Source organism: Scomber scombrus, chromosome 6 (assembly GCF_963691925.1).
Source record: "Scomber scombrus chromosome 6, fScoSco1.1, whole genome shotgun sequence".
Taxonomy (NCBI): Eukaryota; Metazoa; Chordata; class Actinopteri; order Scombriformes; family Scombridae; genus Scomber; species Scomber scombrus.
Genome location: NC_084975.1, coordinates 2,944,964 through 2,964,386, shown reverse-complemented (window position 1 = coordinate 2,964,386; position 19,423 = coordinate 2,944,964). Strand labels below are relative to the sequence as shown.

Genomic DNA, 19,423 nt, shown 5'->3' with positions numbered 1-19,423 from the left:
AGTGAAATCAATGAAACTTAATTTTCCTTATCTGTAATTAAATCTATAAAGAAAGCATTATGTTAGCCGACCGAACCGCAGCTAAATACACTTATATCTAATAAATCCATCATGTTGCTGGTAATTAAAAGGGTTTTTTATTTCCATTATAAACTAATTAAATTGTTCTAAACACAGTAAAAGTGAATATTGGTTAAATAGACAATGTTCAGATACATATTTTTACACCTATTTTACACATATTTATACATATTAGTACATATTTATTAAACACATTTTACATATTATTTACATAAATCTTTTATTTTGCACATACTTTTGCACATTTTGACATTTTCTTCACATTTTTGCACATATTTCAAAATATTTACATTTATTTTACACATATTTACACATCTTTAAACAGTTGCACATATTTTGCACATATTTTGAAGGGAGGAAGGAAGGAAAAGAGTAAGGAGGGAGGAAGGAAGGAAGGAAGGAAAGAAAGGAGTAAGGACGGAGGGAGGGAGGAAGGAAGGAAGGAAGGAAAGGAATAAGGAGGGAGGGAAGAAGGAAAGAAGGAAGGAAGGAAGAGAGGAAGGAAGGAAAGGAGTAAGGAGGGAGGAAGGAAGGAAAGGAGAGAGGAAGGAAGGAAGGAAAGTAAGGAGGGAGGGAGGAAGAAGGAAGGAAGGAAGGAAAGGAGTAAGGAGGGAGGGATGGAGGAAGGAAAGAAGGAAGGGAGGAAAGAGAGAGGAAGGAAAGAAAGGAGTAAGGACGGAGGGAGGGAGGAAGGAAGGAAGGAAAGGAATAAGGAGGGAGGGAAGAAGGAAAGAAGGAAGGAAGGAAGAGAGGAAGGAAGGAAAGGAGTAAGGAAGGAAAGGAGAGAGGAAGGAAGGAAGGAAAGTAAGGAGGGAGGGAGGAAGAAGGAAGGAAGGAAGGAAAGGAGTAAGGAGGGAGGGATGGAGGAAGGAAAGAAGGAAGGGAGGAAAGAGAGAGGAAGGAAAGAAAGAGGGAAGAAGGGAGGGAGGAAGGACAGACGGAAGGAAGGAAGGAAGGAAGGAAGGAAGGAAGGGAGGGAGGAAAGAAGGAACAGTCAAAACAGACGGGGTCAATTTGACCCAGGAGGACGACAGGAGGGTTAAGTTAGAAGTTACACACCTATTAGACCTGTTAGACTATTAAGCTGAAAGGAATCAAACTTTTTCTTCAGTTATCTTACAATATTCTGATCTGGACATTTTAGCGAACAAGGTGAGAGTCATTTTTCATTTTTTGACTTTGATTCGGCTCCTGCTGTGTCAGCCGCTACGTTTAAATGTGCCAACAGGAAACTGCTGGAAACAAGGTGGCTTTAATGTGAGAGCTGCAGGAGGTTATAGGGTGTGTGTGTGGAATGAAAAAAGGAATGAAAGGAGTAAGGAGGGAGGGAGGAAGGAAGGAAAGGAGAGGGATGAAGGAAGGAAAGGAGAGGGATGAAGGAAGGAAGGAAGGTAATGAGGGAGGGAGGGAAGAAGGAAGGAAGGAAAGGAGTAAGGAGGGAGGGAGGAAGGAAGGAAAGGAGAGGGATGAAGGAAGGAAGGAAGGTAAGGAGGGAGGGAGGGAAGAAGGAAGGAAGGAGGGAGGGAGGAAGGAAGGAAAGGAGAGGGATGAAGGAAGGAAGGAAGGATAGGAGGGAGGGAAGATGGAAAGGAGTAAGGAGGGAGGGAGGAAGGAAAGGAGAGAGGGAGGAAGGAAGGAAGGAAGGGAGTAAGGAGGGAGGAAGGAAGGACAGAAGGAAGGAAGGAGGGAGGGAAGGAAAGGAGTAAGGAGGGAGGAAGGAAGGAAAGTAGTAAGGAAGGAAGGAAGAAGGAAAAGAGGAATGAAGGAAGGAATGAAGGAAGGAAAGGAGTAAGGAGGGAGGGAGGAAGGAAAGGAGAGAGGAAGGAAGGAAGGAAGGAAAGGAGTATGGAGGGAGGAAGGAGGGACGGAAGGAAGGAGGGAGGGAAGGAAGGAAGGAAAGGAGTAAGGAGGGAGGGAGGGAGGAAGGAAAGGAGAGAGGGAGGAAGGAAAAGAGGAAGGAAGGAAGGAAAGAAAGGAGTAAGGAAGGAGGAGGGAGGGAGCAAAGAAGGAACAGTCAAAACAGACGGGGTCAATTTAATATGAGAGCTGCAGGACGTTGGGAGTTGGTGTGTGTGTGTGTGTGTGTGTGTGTGTGTGTGTGTGTGTGTGTGTGTGTGTGTGTGTGTGTGTGTGTGTGTGTGTGTGTGTGTGTGTGTGTGTCAGAAACGACTCATCTGTAAAAAACCTTGAAGCTCCACAACGAGCTCTCTCGTCTCCTCTGATGATACACTTGTTCTCTGGGAGGGTAAATTATGCGGCGGGGCTGTATGGAAGTGTAATGGCAATATGCTCGTGTCAGGATGGATTGTTATGCTAGAATAGATTTTCTGCTCTGCTGCTGGAGTTTCCTCCCTCCAGCACATGGTGGGTAACTGATGTCTTACAAAGCCCGGCGGAGGCAGATCACTGTGGTTAATAGGATGTAACGTATACTGAGGCTGGGAACACTCTCCTTTGTTTGAGGAGGCTCCAGCTCTGTGTGTGTGTGTGTGTGTGTGTGTGTGTGTGTGTGTGTGTGTGTGTGTGTGTGTGTGTTACTGTACATCTGTGTTAGCTGCTGTATATGTGTCTGTTTATCAGTATTTTACTAGACGTTGCAGCTGCAGGTTTCAGGCCTTGCTTTAAGGGTTGCATGTTGAAATCACACATAGGTCAGTGATAAATAAGAGTTGGTAAGATGAGCAATTCAAAAATATGTTAAAACTAGTTTTAAAAGCAGCATCAGGTTTGTTAAAATGTACATTTTAGTATTTTTGTTGGTTTTATATCATTTGAAATGACATTTGCAACATTTTTACCAAAAGTAAGACTGAATGCTCCTGAAAATGTCAAATGGTGTAACCACAAAAGAATGATAAACATTACATATTTAATCCTCCTGGAAGGAAAGAAAGAAAGAAAGATAAAGGAGGAAGAAGAGACAGAACAAGGAGGAGAAAGAAAGGAAGAAAGGAGGAAGAGGAGAAGGAAAGAGAGGAGGAGAAAGAAAGGAAGGAGGAAAAGGAGAAAGAAAGAAAGGAGAAAGAAAGGAAGGAGGAAGAGGACAAAGAAAGAGAGGGGGGAGAGGAGAAAGAAAGAGAGAAGAAAGAAAGAAAGAGAGGAGAAAGAAAGAAAAGAAGGAGGAAGAGGAGGAAGACAGAGAGGAGGAGGAAGAGGTGAAAGAAAGAAAGGAAGGAGGAAGAGGAGAAAGGAAGGAGGAAGAGGAAAAAGAAAGAAAGAAAGCTGTCAGGTTCCTGATCTCCATGGTTACCAGAGTAAATGTAATATTGATAACAATTGTATTCCATTACCTTTATTTAATATAAAGTTATAATGTAAGATCATGCCAAACTAGTTGATATGGTGTTTTATTGACAATTTACTGTTTTTAAGCAAGTTGAATTATTTGGTACAAAGTTTTTATGGTTACACCACTTAGACATTTTTACCATAATCCTCTAATATATTCTCTCTAAATGGATTAAAAGCAGAAATTTGATGCTGAGTCCACAAAAAAAGAATGTGTGCAAGTTATTCATACGTTTATTTTCACTTTTTGACCCTTTAAATTTAAACTTAACCACATGGACACATTAAAACTTGACCCACATATGTAACTGGAGTGATCTTATTTCTACAGGTTGGAAAAGAGGAAGCACTTTACTATTTTTCGCCTCAGGCAATTTTCATTCTCCTTTAATCTGAAAATCATAACTCTGTCAAACCAGAACGCGCTGACATCATAAACATCCTGTAAACAATCAGATTTTAAAAGGACGTCTGTTTTTCTCTGTAATCTGTTAAAGTCTCCCTCCGCTCAAAAATTTGGGTTTTTTTCCTTCTTTCTTCTTGTTCCTTCAGTCGGATGTTTGAGCTTCTCGGTGCAGAATGATGAATGTGCAGAGATTGTTTTCACATTAATCTGCTGAAAGTGGAAAGTTTCTCTTTTCTCAATGAAAACCAGATTTCAGGCAGCATGATTTGTGATATCATAGCTAATCTGAAGCCAATTATATTCCTATATTTAGGAATTTTTAATGGGCGGGAAGGAGGAGATTATGTTTAAGGATAATAATTATGAGGGAATACTGTGAAATGCCCAAAAATGAACAGAATGTGAGAGTTAAAAGAGAAGGAGAAAAAAAGTAAAGCGGACAAGCCAGGCAGGGTTGAACATGTGCTTAATTGTCTTAAGTGCTTGACTACTGAACACACCTGACTCGAAACAATGGAGTTAAAGTTGAAACTGCTATGTGTAATATTCTGTCATACAGCTAATATCTGTGTAAAATCTTCCTCATGCACTCTTGGAAAAAACCCCAGTGGAAATTCAGACTACGCCTATGATAATCTGGCTAAATCCTGCAAGCTGTTTTCGAGTAAAAACAACTATTTGCATTTCTGTGGTGGCTTCCTGACATTTTTTTTTATTGTTGGTAGATGACAACACTTTCAGCAGAGAAAGGTTTAAATCAGGCGGGGAGTTCTGGTCCTCTGAAATGATGCCAAAGTGGAAGTAACTTAAAACTGCATTCTATCAAAAGGCCACCAGGGGGCGACCGTTTTGGTGTCAAAAGGACTTCCGTCTCTATACAAGTCAATGGAGAATTCACCAACTTCTCACTTGATTTCTAACCTCAGTAAACGTTTTCAAAATGTGTTTATGGTCTCAATCGCTAGTTTAAAGCCTTCTTCAATGCAGTATGATGTTCATTTGGGACATTTTGGCCTCCCTGATTTTATATGTGACGATAAAGCAGGGTATGCATTAGGGCGTGGCTACGTGGTGATTGACAGGTTGATTGGTTCAAGGGTTCAGGAGGACGTCTCATGCTCCTCCTGATGCCCATATAAGTAGAATCCCTGTTTTTATTTTTTTTCGGCATGCACCGGAAATTTTCAAGATGGCGCTGCTCATATCCGATACTATTGGCTTCCGAGCAGCAGTCCACAAACCAATGGGTGACGTCACGGATGTTTCGTCCATTTCTAATATACAGTCTATGGTTTAAACACAGAAAGAAAAAGAGAAAAAGAGGCGTTTACGAATTTGGTTTATTGCTGACATGATGCCGATTATAAGTGACCAAGACTTATTAAATGGGACTCCAATTCATTTCTGATATGTTTTTCTATCTAAAATATGAATAGAGAAAGCTTTGAGGTGCTTTTGATCATGTTTCATTTGAAGTCTTGTGATGTGGAGGTAATAGCAGCAGCAGCAGATCTCGGGGGTTGAGGACAGCGGACGTCCAGACGAGGCTGTTCGCTGTTAGCCGAAGGCAGTGGTGCATGTCTGCTGCTGCTGCTCGCTGCCGCCGGCTGGTCGGTCATTTCACGCCTGTCTGGGCTTCCTAGAGCGCGCCGTGAAAAGCAAAGTGGATGAAAAACTGTGTCTGGGGAGAACATGCTCAGTGTGATGTGTTTTCAGTGTCCATATACCCAAAAACCTGCAGCGAGAACTGACAGAAAGATGACTCCTTTTTGTGACGCCCGAGCTGCTGCATGTCGTAGTCAGTCAGGCTCAAGTTGTGATTATGCTCCATCATCACATGCTAAGCGTTACACCGATATGAGGGACCGAACTGTCTCTTTATCTGAGAAACGTAACCCTAACCCATGATGTTGTAAATGTGAAGCCTGTGTGTAAGCAGATTCTGGTGAGATCACTTTGATCAGATTCTGCTTGAACATTGTGAGTCTTACTTTATTCTCATGGTTGTTGGGTTTCAGTGGAGACTCTTAGCTCCTGATTTACTAAGATCACAAATAGTGGGTACTAAATTGCGTGCTAAATCCAAACTGGACCCATTAATTCAAGTCCTATAACTCGACCCAAACATGTAACTAAAACACAAAGGCAACAGTCATTTGCTTTATGCTTTATCTTAACCTTTGTGTCGTCCTCCCGGGTCAAATTGACCCCGTCTGTTTTGACTGTTCCTTCTTTCCTTCCTCTCTCTTTCCTCCCTGCTTCTTTCCTTCCCTCCCTCCCTTCCTTCTTTCTTTCCTCCCTTCCTCCCTTCCTTCTTTCCTCTGTCCTTCTTTCCTTCCATCCTCCCTTCCTCTTTTCATTTCTCCCTCCCTCCTACCTTCCTTCTTTTCTCCATCCTTCCTTCCTTCTTTCTTTCCTTTCCTCCCTTCCTCCCTCATTTCCTTCCTTCCTCCCTTACTTTCATTCTTTCCTCCCTCCTTTCCTTCCTTCTTCCTCCCTTCCCCCTTTCCTTCCTTCTTCTTCCCTACCATCCCCCTTTCCTTCCTCCTTCCGCCCCTTCCTTTCCTTCTTCCTCCCTCCTTCTTCTTCTTCCCTCCCTTTCTTGACTCGAGGACAACAGGAGGGTTAACTTAACGAGGCTTAATGGATGCTTGAATACACGTCTTAAAGGATACAGCTAGCATGCAGAGCCAAACTGTCAATAAACATCTACTTAAAAGTATTGTGTGTGCATCCAAAGTCTGATATATCTCATTCCTCTGTGTTGTAGACCTTCGTTATTGTCCAAAAACTATTATCAACATGTCAGTGAGCCACATCGCTGAACTGGGTGACATGTTCTTCCAACCCTGAAGTTACTGTGGTCAGCATCAGGTTTTCACTCTTTGGAGAGTATTTTCATCGGGAAGACTTCGCCACACGTGCACGAGGACTTGGGTCTGTTGACACTAATCTGCTAACCTGTGCTACGGATCACAAAGTCTTCACTATGTATTAAACTTATTTGAGAAACTTACAATATCCTAATCAGAGTCTGATGAATATGACAAACGTGGAAAAAATGTTTACTATAAAGAAAACTGTGTCCTTGCAGCTCTTATTCCTGACATAGAGATTCTTTGCGGAGATTGAAAACTTGATGCTTGAAAAAGTAATTATTCCTCCTCTGCATATTGGCCCTGAGGGAATTTATACTGAAATGAACTAAACCTTTGTGTCAGGAAGCGAATGAAAGTCTTGTTCCGTGCAAGAAAAACATGTTTACTACGATTCATCTGAGGTCAAAACGAGGCTTTAGCAGTCTTGAGTTTGTCAAATAAAGCCTGTGTTGTCATCTTGGTCGCTGTGTAGAGACAACAAACCAAATGTGATGCAAGGAAACATCGTCCACAATACAAAGAAGGAAAGACTATAACTGTGATGTAAACCTCTTTAACCTTCGTGTCGTCCTCCCAGGTCAAATTGACCCCGTCTGTTTTGACTGTTCCTTCTTTCCTCCCTTCCTCCCTTCCTTCCGTCTGTCCTCCCTCTCTCCTTCTCTCTTTCTTTCCTCCCCCCTACCTTCCTCCCTTTCACTTTCCTCCCTTCCTTCTTTCCTTCCTCCCTCCTTTCCTTCCTTCTTCCTTCTTTCCTCCCTCCTTCTCTCTCTCTTTCCTCCCTTCCTTCTGTCCTTCCTCCCTCCCTCCTTCTTTCCTTCCTTCCTTCCTTCTTCCCTCCTTCTTTCCTTCCTTCCTTCCTTCCTTCTTTCCTCCCTCTCTCATTCTCTCTTTCTTTCCTCCCCCCTACCTTCCTCCCTTCCTTCTTTCTTCCCCTTCCTTCCTTCCTTCCTTCCTTCCTTCCTTCCTTCCTTCCTTCCTTCCTTCCTTCCTTCCTTCCTTCCTTCCTTCATCCTTCCTTCCTCCCTGCTTCCTTCCTCCTTTCCTTCCTTCTTCCTTCCTCCCTGTTTTCCTTCCTTCCTTCCTTCCTTCCTCCCTCCTTTCCTTCCTTCCTTCCTTCCTTGACTTGAGGACAACAAGAGGGTTCATTTCTAACAAACGCTGTGTGCCTGAGAGTTTTGGGACAGAAAATGGGATCATGAACCAGAAAGAAACCTTTTATCTGAATTCTAGAGGAGGAACGAAACACAGGAAACACTTCACTATCCTCGAAATGTGTCCAATTGTCGATCCAATGATAGCTATCGTCAGTCGGTGGAACTTAATTGTTGTATTTTCATTCACTTCCATACATCACATGTTAGCTCAGTAATTGTCCTCTGCTCCCCTGTTTGCTCTGCTCTTGTTTCATTTGTTCTTCTTCTATTACTCTCCTGCTGCTGCATCGACCGGCTCTCCCCACAGAGATCAATGCAGTTTAATCTAATGTATTCTAATCTAACCTGAGAGGTGTTTAGTTTCCTGTGTGTGTCGTCACAGTTCCGCTGATGTTTTTTTTTCCTCTCTGTTTCCAGGCGATGGCTCAGCATGCTACGGCGGGGCGGCGCTACCTCAGGTCGTTCGTAAGTGGCTTCTTTGTTGCCGTTCCCGTTACCGTCACCGTCCTCGACCGGTTCGCCTACGTGGCGCGAGTGGAGGGAGCGTCGATGCAGGTGAGACGTTACGACACACCCACGAATAAAAGCTCACGCTATCGGTCTGCAGATATCTCAGAGATCATTGGACTTATGTACAATTTTGAGGCACTTGCACTTTGAGTATTTCCAATTTAAGCTACTACTGCAGTGCCCGTGCAAAATCTGTTTTTGCGTGTGTTTTTACTACAACATCAGACATCCCAACTCTCCCGCATATTGATAGCGGCTCCTTGACGCCCGCAAATGAGATACAATCTCCCGGAATCTGGAGCGTGCAAGCAAGAGTGTGCGCTAGAGAGTGACTGCCTGTGTATGTGTGTGTGTGTGTGTGTGTGTGTGTGTGTGTGTGACTATTAATGCAGCATGTGAGAGCAAAGCGTCCTGATAGCTCTGTGTTGCCGCTTAACACACGTTGTGAGCACGGACCTGAAGCCTAAAAGATCTACTAAAGATCTGCTTAGTTGTTTTTTTCACATTATAATAAGTCATCAGTTTCCATAATTAAGATGATATTTGCAGGTTATGAACTTTTACTGTAAATGTCAGGCTGGATGCAGAGGAAGGATTTTGATCGGCTGTCAGTGTTTCTCTGAAAGTGATCCAACGATGTCGTTCACCACTGTCGATGTCGTCCACAATCCACTGGAGTTAGAACCATTTTTACAACTTTACATTTATAGATATTGTTATAGTTCTTGGTGTGGACGGGCATTAAGTCAATCAGAGGCAGAGTGCCAATAAAAAGAATGGGATCCATAATAACGCATAAAAGGCGGCAATCCTTATTTGGAAGGTGCTGGCTCCAAATGGAAAAGATGGCGCTGACCATAAACTGCAATTCTGGGCTTCAAACAACTCCAATGCAAACCAATGGGAGACATCACACCTTTGTACTTTATAGTCTATAATTGTAAGAAGACACTGGTTTCTGTGTTAAAAACAAATAAGCTGCTTTGTGCATCTGTGTGAGAAATACACAAACAAGCCAAAATGGATATGAATTGGTGCTTTTCTAATATAAGATGTTGTGATTGAGTCCCAGTGCAGACAAAGCCAGCACATTCTTTTGAAAATTGGTAACCAGTAGTTACAAAAGGCCGTGTTGTGGGAAAGATAACTCTACAAACAGCCTCTCATTTCTTTCATCCAAACAGTAAACAACCTGCACTCTTCTCATCTAAGAAGCGATGATTTAAAAAGTGCCTGTTGGGTTTTGACCGAGTTTGTTTCCTGTCGTGCGGCTCATTATCTCCGACATGTGTTGTATTATGCATAAAACAATCCGCTCTCTATTTTTAATGAACATGAATATTAAAAATGCATGTTGCTGTTTGGTTCTGGTTGTATATTCATGTCGCTGTGTGTATGTCGGGTCATGAAAGCCGACCTCAGAGAGAGAGAGAGAGAGAGAGAAGAGAGAGAGAGAGAGAGAGAGGAGAGAGAGAGAGAGAGAGAGAGAGAGAGAGAGAGAGAGAGAGAGAGAGAGAGAGAGAGAGAGAGAGAGAGAGAGAGAGAGAGAGAGGAGAGAGAGAAGAGAGAGAGAGAGAGAGAGAGGAGAGAGAGAGAGAGAGAGAGAGAGAGCTTCTGAAGATCCAAATCTTACAAAATCCTTTTAATGGAACCAAACAAAGGTTGTTTTTTTTTTTTTTTTTTAACCCTCCTGTTGTTCTCGAGTCAAGGAAGGAAGGGAGAAGGAAGGAAGAAGGAAGGAAAGGAGGGAGGAAGGGAGGAAGGAAGGAAGGAAGGGAGGAAGAAGGAAGTAAAGGAGGGAGGAAGAAAGAAGGAAAGGAGTGAGAAAGGAAGAAAGGAAAAGAGGAAGGAAGGGAGGAAGGAAGAAGGAAGGGAAGGGAGGAAGAAGGAAGGATGGAGGAAAGAATGAAGGAAGGTAGGAGGGACGGAGAAAGGAAAAGAGGAAGGGAGGAAGGTAGGGGGAGGAAAGAAAGAGAGAAGGAGAGAGGGAGGGAGGGAGGAAGGAAGCAGGGAAGGAAAGAAGGAGGGAGGGAGGAAGGAAGGACAGAAGGAAGGAAGGGAGGAAAGAAGGAACAGTCAAAACAGACAGGGTCAATTTGACCTGGGAGGACGACATGAAGGTAAAGGGAGGCGACTAATTATATTTTTACACTTAGAAACACTGAGTCTCTCTGCTCCTGGGTTCACAAAGTGTTATCATGGCTAATCAGTTTATGTGAAGCATTGATCTGCTGTGAATTAGTCTGTCTGATGCATTTAATATTGTTATCTCTACATCCAACAAAAGTCTTCAAAACAGGATGAAACAAGTTGCATCTAAGCTGGTTATTATAAGATACTGCTGTTATTAAAAGGTAAAGACTCAATGACACTCTCCTGTTGTCCTCAAGTCAAAGGAAGGAAGGAAGAAAAGAGGAAGGCAGGAAGGTAGGGGCGAGGAAAGAAAGAGAGAAGGAGGGAGGGAGGAAGGAAAGGAAGGAAGGAATGAAGGAGGGAAGGAAAGAAGGAAGGAGGGCGGGAGGATGGAAGGAAGAAAGGGGGATGGAAGAAGGAAAGAAAGAAGGGACGAAAGCGAGAGGAAGGAAAGAAAGAGAGAAGGAGGGAGGGAGGAAGGACAGACGGAAGGAAGGAAAGAAGGAACAGTCAAAACAGACGGGGTCAAAATACTGAATAAGATACTGCTGTTATTAAAAGGTAAAGACTCAATGACTCAATATACTGATTTTGGCTTATTTTCTGCAGTAAAGATGCTTTTTAGACTCGTTTTCATACGTTATAAACTTATTTGTTCTGTGACAGAAAATCTTGTTAGTCGTTGCATCTGAATTAACCAAATATTTAGTTATATTTGTCCTCAAATGCACTTTTATATTAAAACATTTTAATTTTTCTCAGCTGCCATCTTGACCAGGACTCCCGGGCAGAAGAGATATTGTATCTCCGCGGGGCATTTCTGGTTAAATAAAAGAATAAATAAATCAACAGACCTGATGGCAGTGTGATAGTCACCAAAAATTCAAAACTCCTTCATGCTCGGCTTCAATAATTTATCTAAAAAAAACCAGAAACGGCACAACAGAGTCTTTGAGTTTCTGTTTCAGTTGCTTTATCGCTCCTACTGCGTCTCGGATTTTACGGCTCGACGGAAGGAGGAGCCTTGACCTAAAACACACTGATTTATATATTACAAAGACAGAAGACCAGAGCAGCTCTAATCAGGATCAGGATCATTCAACCGGTGTCCTGTCAGGCGGCATTATGGGAATATTTTAACCTTCTTATCGTTGACCCCGTCTGTTTTGACTGTTCCTTCCTTCCTTCCTTCCTTCCTTCCTTCCTTCTCGTCCGTTCTTCCTTCCTTCCTTCCTCCCTCCCTCCCTCCTTTCCTTCCTCCCTCCTTTCCTTCCTTCTTGCTCCCTTCCTCCTTTCCTTCCTTCTTCCTCCTTTCCTTCCTTCTTCCTTCCTTCCTCCGTCCTTCCTTCCTTCCTCCTTTCCTTCCTTCTTCCTTTCTTCCTCCCTCCTTTCCTTCCTTCTTGCTCCCTTCCTCCTTTCCTTCCTTCTTCCTCCTTTCCCTCCCTTCCTTCCTTCCTTCTTCCTTCCTTCCTTCCTTGACTCGACTTGAGGACAACAGGAAAGTTACACATAACTTCTTTGATTTTGAGAGTCACATCTTTTAAAAAATAATTTCACTAAAACTACAAAAATATTTTGAGCCTCTTTAGCTGAATGCAGATGGTCTGACATCAGTATCATCAGTCTGTTAAAACACATCACTGATATTATTCTCCACATTCAACTAAAATCAGACCAGTTGATCTGAGATTTTAGCAGCAGGATCATCACAGAGCAGCATCGACCAAACTCTGAACACACACACACACACACACACACACACACACACACACACACACACACACACACACACACACACACACAGAGACAGACGAGTGTGTGTGTGTTTGCCTTGTTGTCATGGAAACAGTGTTTTCTGAGCTCCAGAGTAACGGATGGTTATGAATATGTACTGTTTTGACTTTTATTTCTTTTTAAATTCATGACATAGAAAAAAAAGACAAGCGTGCAAGATCAAACTAATCAAACTAATTATTATCATAGCTGAGGTCCATAAATTATCTTTTTAAATTAACATTTTTTTTTTATCATTTCAGAAACAAAATGCAAAATCTTGGGCATCATAAAATAAACATACCCCATCATCACACACAGCACTGGTCTTGGTTTGTCAACATAAATAATCTCCATCATATGCATTAGACACAGATATTTAGAGCAAAATAAAACTCAACAAACAAACAAGGAAGGAAGTACAAAACATGTAAATATTTAACATTAACCCTTACATATGCTTCATTTTTACATTTGAGAGCTGTAAAAACACAATATTCCTTTTCTTTACGTCACTTTTTCTGTCTTATTATCAGCTTGTCAATCAGCTGTGAAGCACTTTGAACTACACTAACCTGTATAAAAGCTGCTCTATAAGTAATGTTTAATTGGTTGATTGATTGTCTCTTAACCAGACGGGGAGTTCCAGTCCTCTGAAATGAGGCCAACGTGGAAGTAACTTAAAACTGCATTCTATCAAAAGGCCACCAGGGGGCGACCGTTTTGGTGTCTAATGGCGCTTTTCCACTACACAGTTTCAGCACGACCCACCTCGCCTCGGCTCGCCTCGACTCGGTACGGTTCCAGAACAACCTTTTCCATTACAGAAAAGTACCTACTCAACGTGGGCGGGGTCGTCATAGCACGGCTCCGTTAAACTGCCGTGACTTCGTTTTATACGCGACACAAAACACATAAACAATGGAGGATATGGTGGCAGTGGTGTACTTGCTGCTGTATGAGGCTTTCTGTCTCACACAAAGCAAGAAAATTGAGCCGTATGGTTGTAACGCTGTTGTTGGTATTTAAAAATGCCGGGTTTGATTCTTGTGTGGGACGGCTCATGACGCTTCCAGCGACAACTCTTCTGACCAATCAGTGGCCGGCAGTCTGGTGATGTCACATTTAGTATCGGCTCGGCTCGCTTGGAACCTCACCAGAGCAGGTACTGAAAAAGTATCAGGTACCAGGTACTATCACTGATGGAGACGCAAAAAAAACAGAGGCGTGCTGGAACTGTGTAGTGGAAAGGCGCCATAAAGGACTTCCGTCTCTATACAAGTCAATGGAGAATTCACCAACTTCTCACTTGATTTCTAACCTCAGTAAACGTTTTCAAAATGTGTTTATGGTCTCAATCACTAGTTTAAAGCCTTCTTCAATGCAGTATGATGTTCATTTGGGACATTTTGACCCCAACTTTTCCAGCTGTTTAAGGAAAAAAGGATTTTATGAAGATTTCACACTAGTTATGCTGTAAAAGTTTCCCTGAGATACTTTTAATCAAAGGAGAAGAGATTCCTCATCCTTGAAGCTTTTCTCTCCAAACTCCCGTCTTCTAATATAAGATGACCTCCACTTTTTAAAGTTATCGTCTTATATTGAGACCAGTGTGGAACTTTAGATTGGTGACAAAGGAAGATATATGAAGACGTCATAAATATCACTACTTTCTGCCGTTTTGTAGACAAAATGATGAATTAATGAACCAAGAGAAGAATCTGCAGATTAATCAAAATTGAATAGAATCAATAATTTCAGCCTTAATATAAACTGTAATTCTTCTTCTTCTGTGTGTGTGTGTGTGTGTGTGTGTGTGCGTGTTTGTGTGTGTGTGTGTGTGTGTGTGTTTGTGTGTGTGTGTATGTGTGTGAGCAGCCTTTTCTGAACCCGGATGGCGGCCCGGATTGCGACGTGGTCCTACTGAACCGTTGGAGCGTGAGGAACTATCAGGTCCAACGAGGCGACATCGTCTCCGTCCTGTGAGTAAAAACCTCGTTAAGAGAAACACACGATGACGAGTTTTAATGCACACAACACAAAACATTAAGATGAACTCACCTGCTGCAGGTAAGTTAGTGAGTAAAGACTCCTTTAAAGTCTTGTACACTGTAAAAAATGAATCTGTGCTCCTTGGTTATTGAACTCGTGGTTCTTGGTGGCGTTTTAACCGTGAAATGACAGGATATGGTCTGTAATAGTGATGGACACTCAGTGGGCCAATCCCAGAAGCCTCCTCAAGGGGGCGCTGGAGATTTGAAACTGAGACATATATTACCTGAGGTGAAGAAGAGTCAAAAATCATCCTTGTTCTCGGAGTCATTGCTCAAACTCACACACACACACACACACACACACACACACACACACACACACACACACACACACACACACACACACACACACACACACACACACACACACGAGACACAACACTGATATCATTCAGTGTGACTTTCACTTCCCGAGGACATCGTTATCTCTGATGTCCATCAACAATAAACCTCCTTAAATCCACTTATTATTATACCAAAGAAGAAGAGACTGACAGTGTTTGTACATCCATGGCGACATCGCTAACAGGAGCTGCTCATAGTTAATTTAGAAGACTTTTAATGGAGCCAGTGATTGTGACATTGAATTGAAAGAAAGCAAAAAATATGGGAACATTTAAGAAATTATTTAAAACCAAAACATTAGTAAGAAGTGAATATGGGGATTTGTGAATTGTTGAAATCAGGTATCTGGATATTTATGCTTTTAATTTGTTATGAGAACTTAAATTTAAAGTCTCTGCTACTGACGTAAGTTTTGTTTGAAGAAACTGAATTCATGTTTTTTAAAAAAGGTAGACAAAATAAGCTCAGGCTTCAGTCGACACCTTTTTTTCGGTCAAAGAAAAAAAGAATAAATAATGTGTAAGAGAAACATAAAGGGATAAAGAAAGAATGATGACATATTAATTGTTTTGTTCTCTTTTTCTCTTCTTTTTGTTTTGTTTTGTTTTGTTTGCATGAACATCTGTATAAGACTATTGGCTAAAAAAGTCAAAGCTCCAGCAACACCTGTAGTAAAGAACAACTGTATTAATAGACCAACGTTTTCCTTCATAATCAATCCTACAGCAAACAGCACATTTAGCATCTTTCTTTCTTTCTTTCCTCTCTCTTTCCTTCCTTCCTTCTTTCCTTCCTCCATCCTCTTTTCTTCCTTCCGTCTGTCCTTCCTCCATCCCTCCCTCCTTCCTTCTTTCCTTCCTTCTCTCTTTCGTTCCTTCCTCCCTTCCTTCTTTCCTTTGTCCTTCTTTCCTTCCTTCCTCCTTTCCTCTTTACCTTTCTCCTTCCCTCCCTCTCTCCTTCCATCTTTCCTCTGTCCTTCCTTCCTTCCTCCCTTCCTTCCTTCTTCCTCCCCCCTTCCGTCCTTCTTCCTCCCTTCCTTCCTTCCTCCTTTCCTTCCTACCTTCCATCTTTCCTCTGTCCTTCCTTCCTTCCTCCCTCCCTTCCTTCCTTTTTCCTCCCTCTTCCTTCCTTCTTTTCTTTCCTTCCTTCTTCCAGATGTTTAGCGTCACACAGCTGGATGGACACTAAGCATAAATCAGGGAAATGGAGACAGTGGTTTCTAAAGATCATCTGAGCACAGAAACACTTTGACATTTAGATTCAACCTGCCGTCCTCGTGGCATTCTCAGCTCTCCCGTCCTCCTCTGTCCTCCTCAGCCATAAAACGCGTTACACCCAGTATTTAAATAACTATACTGCTTTTTGCCGTTGTCCATGCACCTTGGAAATGGGTGAAGTTGTGCCAGAAACCTCAACTCTGCTTTTACAATGAATATCAGCTAAAAACTGGTCTGAAAGAGAACAGCTACCCGTCGCTGACATTATAACGGCACATTTAATGAGCTTTTGTGAGGTTTTGATCTCCTGATGGTTTTTCTGTTGTGTGTTGGTGTGTTAATGTGTTTCCATCAGATTAGAAAGAACATTTTTTGACTTCCTTCAGTGAAAAACAGTCGGTCATAGCGGCTGTAATTATTACTGGGATGGTGCTAAAAACATTACTCATGCAGAAATGAACTGGATTAATGAACTGTTGACCAGCAGGTGATGTTCAAACCACCACAGGAAAGGAAAACGACAGCAAAATAAATACAAATAAACCAAGAAAAACAAAGATAAAATAAAATTCAATCATACAAAACAATTACAAGTAGATATTGGGATGTTTAATATGTCCTAAAGGGTATAAGTGTGTTTATTTTAATGAGAGGCTGCATGTTGCTCGTCGAGTCAGGTGCACTAAAGCTAAAAGCAGTTTTTCCGAGTTCAGACTGAACTCGTAGAACATGGCAGCTCTGAAAAGGTAATGGGGTAATTTTCCTGTAAGTGCTTCATAGATAAAGAGAAACCGCTAAGTATCACGTCTCTGTTGGAGAGAGAGGACCATCCGACATTATTGTACAGAATATAATCACGTGTAAGGGTTGAGGGTTGTAGAGGATGCGTGTCTATAAATGACATCACCATAGTCCAGGTCTGACATTAAAACTGCCTCGACAATCCTTAAACTTACAAAAATTTGTTTGAGTCGTCTCGTGTTCCAACCAGGCGGGGAGTTCTGGTCCTCTGAAATGAGGCCAACGCGGAAGTAACTTAAAACTGCATTCTATCAAAAGGCCACCAGGGGGCGACCGTTTTGGTGTCAAAAGGACTTCCGTCTCTATACAAGTCAATGGAGAATTCACCAACTTCTCACTTGATTTCTAACCTCAGTAAACGTTTTCAAAATGTGTTTATGGTCTCAATCGCTAGTTTAAAGCCTTCTTCAATGCAGTATGATGTTCATTTGGGACATTTTGGCCTCCCTGATTTTATATGTGACGATAAAGCAGGGTATGCATTAGGGCGTGGCTACGTCCTGATTGACAGGTTGATTGGTTCACAGGTTCAGGAGGGCGCCTCATGCTCCTCCTGATGCCCATATAAGTAGAATCCGTGTTTTTATTTTTCCCAGCATGCACCGGAAATTTTCCAGATGGTGCTGCTCAGATCTGATACTATTGGCCTCCGAGCAGCAGTCCACAAACCAATGGGTGACGTCAGAGAGAGAGAGAGAGATTCTATGTTATGTTGTATGTTAAGGGTAATGTTCGCTCCATAACGACAAATCTTAGGTAAATCTTAAATAGTGAAACATGTTTCTTTATTCAGTTATAGTGAAATTCCCAAATTTAAACTAAGCTCCAATCTGGCTGATAGAACAGGTTGTTGTTACTCTAAAATCACCTGTATCTGCAAACACAGTACAGATATAATGTCTAGTGTTTCTCAACCGGAGCCACGCTGTCATATAAACAGGTACAGCGTCGTCCAATCAGACGGCAGAGAAAAAAACCAAACAAACAAACAAACCCATCACGGACTCTTTGTGAGACGAGACATCACCGCTCATTATGAAAACGTCTCGTCTGAGCTCCGCTGTGAGGCCCCGAAAGCCTCGCGGACGGTCTGCTTTTCCATTAACGCTCATACACACACACACACACACACACACACACACACACACACACACACACACACACACACACACACACACACTGAATCAACCCCTCGGGCTTCTCTCCGAGCCTCCTGCTGAAGTGAGATTTCACAGCAGGAAATTGACAGATTTTGGCTGCTTGTTCCAGAGCTGTTTGATGGCGCGAGGACGATGCTGTCAGTTTTTTGAGGTGTTTTCTGTGCTGCAGCCTTTGGAGAACACAGATGGCTGACGGGACAACAAATCCACGCACGTAATTACCCCTCGATAGCAGCTGCTCTCTGTTAGGGACACGGTTGGGTTTTTGTGTTTTTTGTGAAAGTCTATTTCTAGCAGCGCAGAGAGCAGGAGAGCAGCTCTGAAAGGTAATTTAACTTCATCTGAGGCCCAGAGATGCTTTAGAGTTAGCTCCACAAGGCTAATCAATCAATCAATCAATCAATCAATCAATCAATCAATCAGACTTTATTTGTACTTTTGAGCACTTTTCGTACAAAAAAAGAGACATAAAATGGCTAAAAAGAGACTTAAAATGACTAAAGAAACCTAATTGCTACCAAAAAGAGATGAACAAATGACTAAAAACAACTAGTTACCGTAGTAACGTAGAGATGGAGAGACTAAAGAGACTCAAAACTACCAAAAAGAGACATTTAAATAATTATTGTTGTTATATTTTCATGTCTGAGGTAAAATAGGACATGATATTGTGTGATAGGAGATGTTTAGTGGTGTAAAAGCTAATAAATACACTCTCTCTGCTCTCTGAGACATGAATCAAGGTTTAATCACATTTATTGATCAGTCAGATCCACTATTGATGCTTTCTAAACACATCTGTGATTTAAAATTTGGTCTAAACACTTTTAATGAGGGGAACAAACAGCGAGGATAGAATATGAACAGTATGTAAAGGGTTAAAATCAGTCCTAAAGCAAACAGCCCATTTAGAGACTAATAATCCAGATGTTTAGCACTTTTCTTTCTTTCCTCTCTCTTTCCTTCCTTCCTTCTTTCCTTCCTCCATCCCTCCCTCCTTCTTTCCCTCCTTCTCTCTTTCCTTCCTCCCTTCCTTCTTTCCTCTGTCCTGGGGATCCTAACAACCATGTCTTCTTCTGTTTTGTTCCTTCTTTCCTCCCCTCCTTCCTTCCATCTGTCCTCCCTCCCTCCTTCCCCTTTTCTTTCCTTCCTTCCTCTCTCTTTCCTCCCTTCCTTCTTTCCTTCCTCCATCCCCCTTTCTTCCTTCCTTCTGTCCTTCCTTCCTCCCTCCTTCCTTCTTTCCTTCCCTTCTTTCTTTCCTCTGTCCTTCTTTCCTTCCTTCCTTTCTCCCTCCCTCCTACCTTCCTTCCTTCCTTCTTTCCTCCATCCTTCCTTCCTCCCTTCCTTCCTTCCTCCTTTCCTTCCTTCCTCCCCCCCTTCCTTCCTTCTTCCTCCCTCTTCCTTCCTTCCTCCTTTCCTTCCTTCTTCCAGATGTTTAGCGTCACACAGCTGGATGGACACTAAGCATAAATCAGGGAAATGGAGACACTGGTTTCTAAAGATCATCTGAGCCCAGAAACACTTTGACATTTAGATTCAACCTGCCCTCCTCGTGGCATTCTCATCCTCCCGTCCTCCTCTCTCCTCCTCAGCCAAACCTTTTTATCTGTTTGTCTTCCCAT

General features: G+C 42.3%; 1 protein-coding gene across 2 annotated transcripts in view; it reads left to right on the top strand.

The window, feature by feature from the left end:
* Positions 1–19,423, top strand: part of immp2l (inner mitochondrial membrane peptidase subunit 2) — a 241,545-nt gene that overhangs the window by 35,368 nt on the left and 186,754 nt on the right. For both annotated transcript variants that reach the window (XM_062420491.1, XM_062420492.1), the window contains exons 2-3: positions 8,226–8,363; positions 14,103–14,206. In XM_062420491.1, the coding sequence (XP_062276475.1) occupies positions 8,229–8,363; positions 14,103–14,206 (239 nt within the window). In that variant the 5' untranslated portion in view covers positions 8,226–8,228. The remainder of the gene's footprint in view (positions 1–8,225; positions 8,364–14,102; positions 14,207–19,423) is intronic.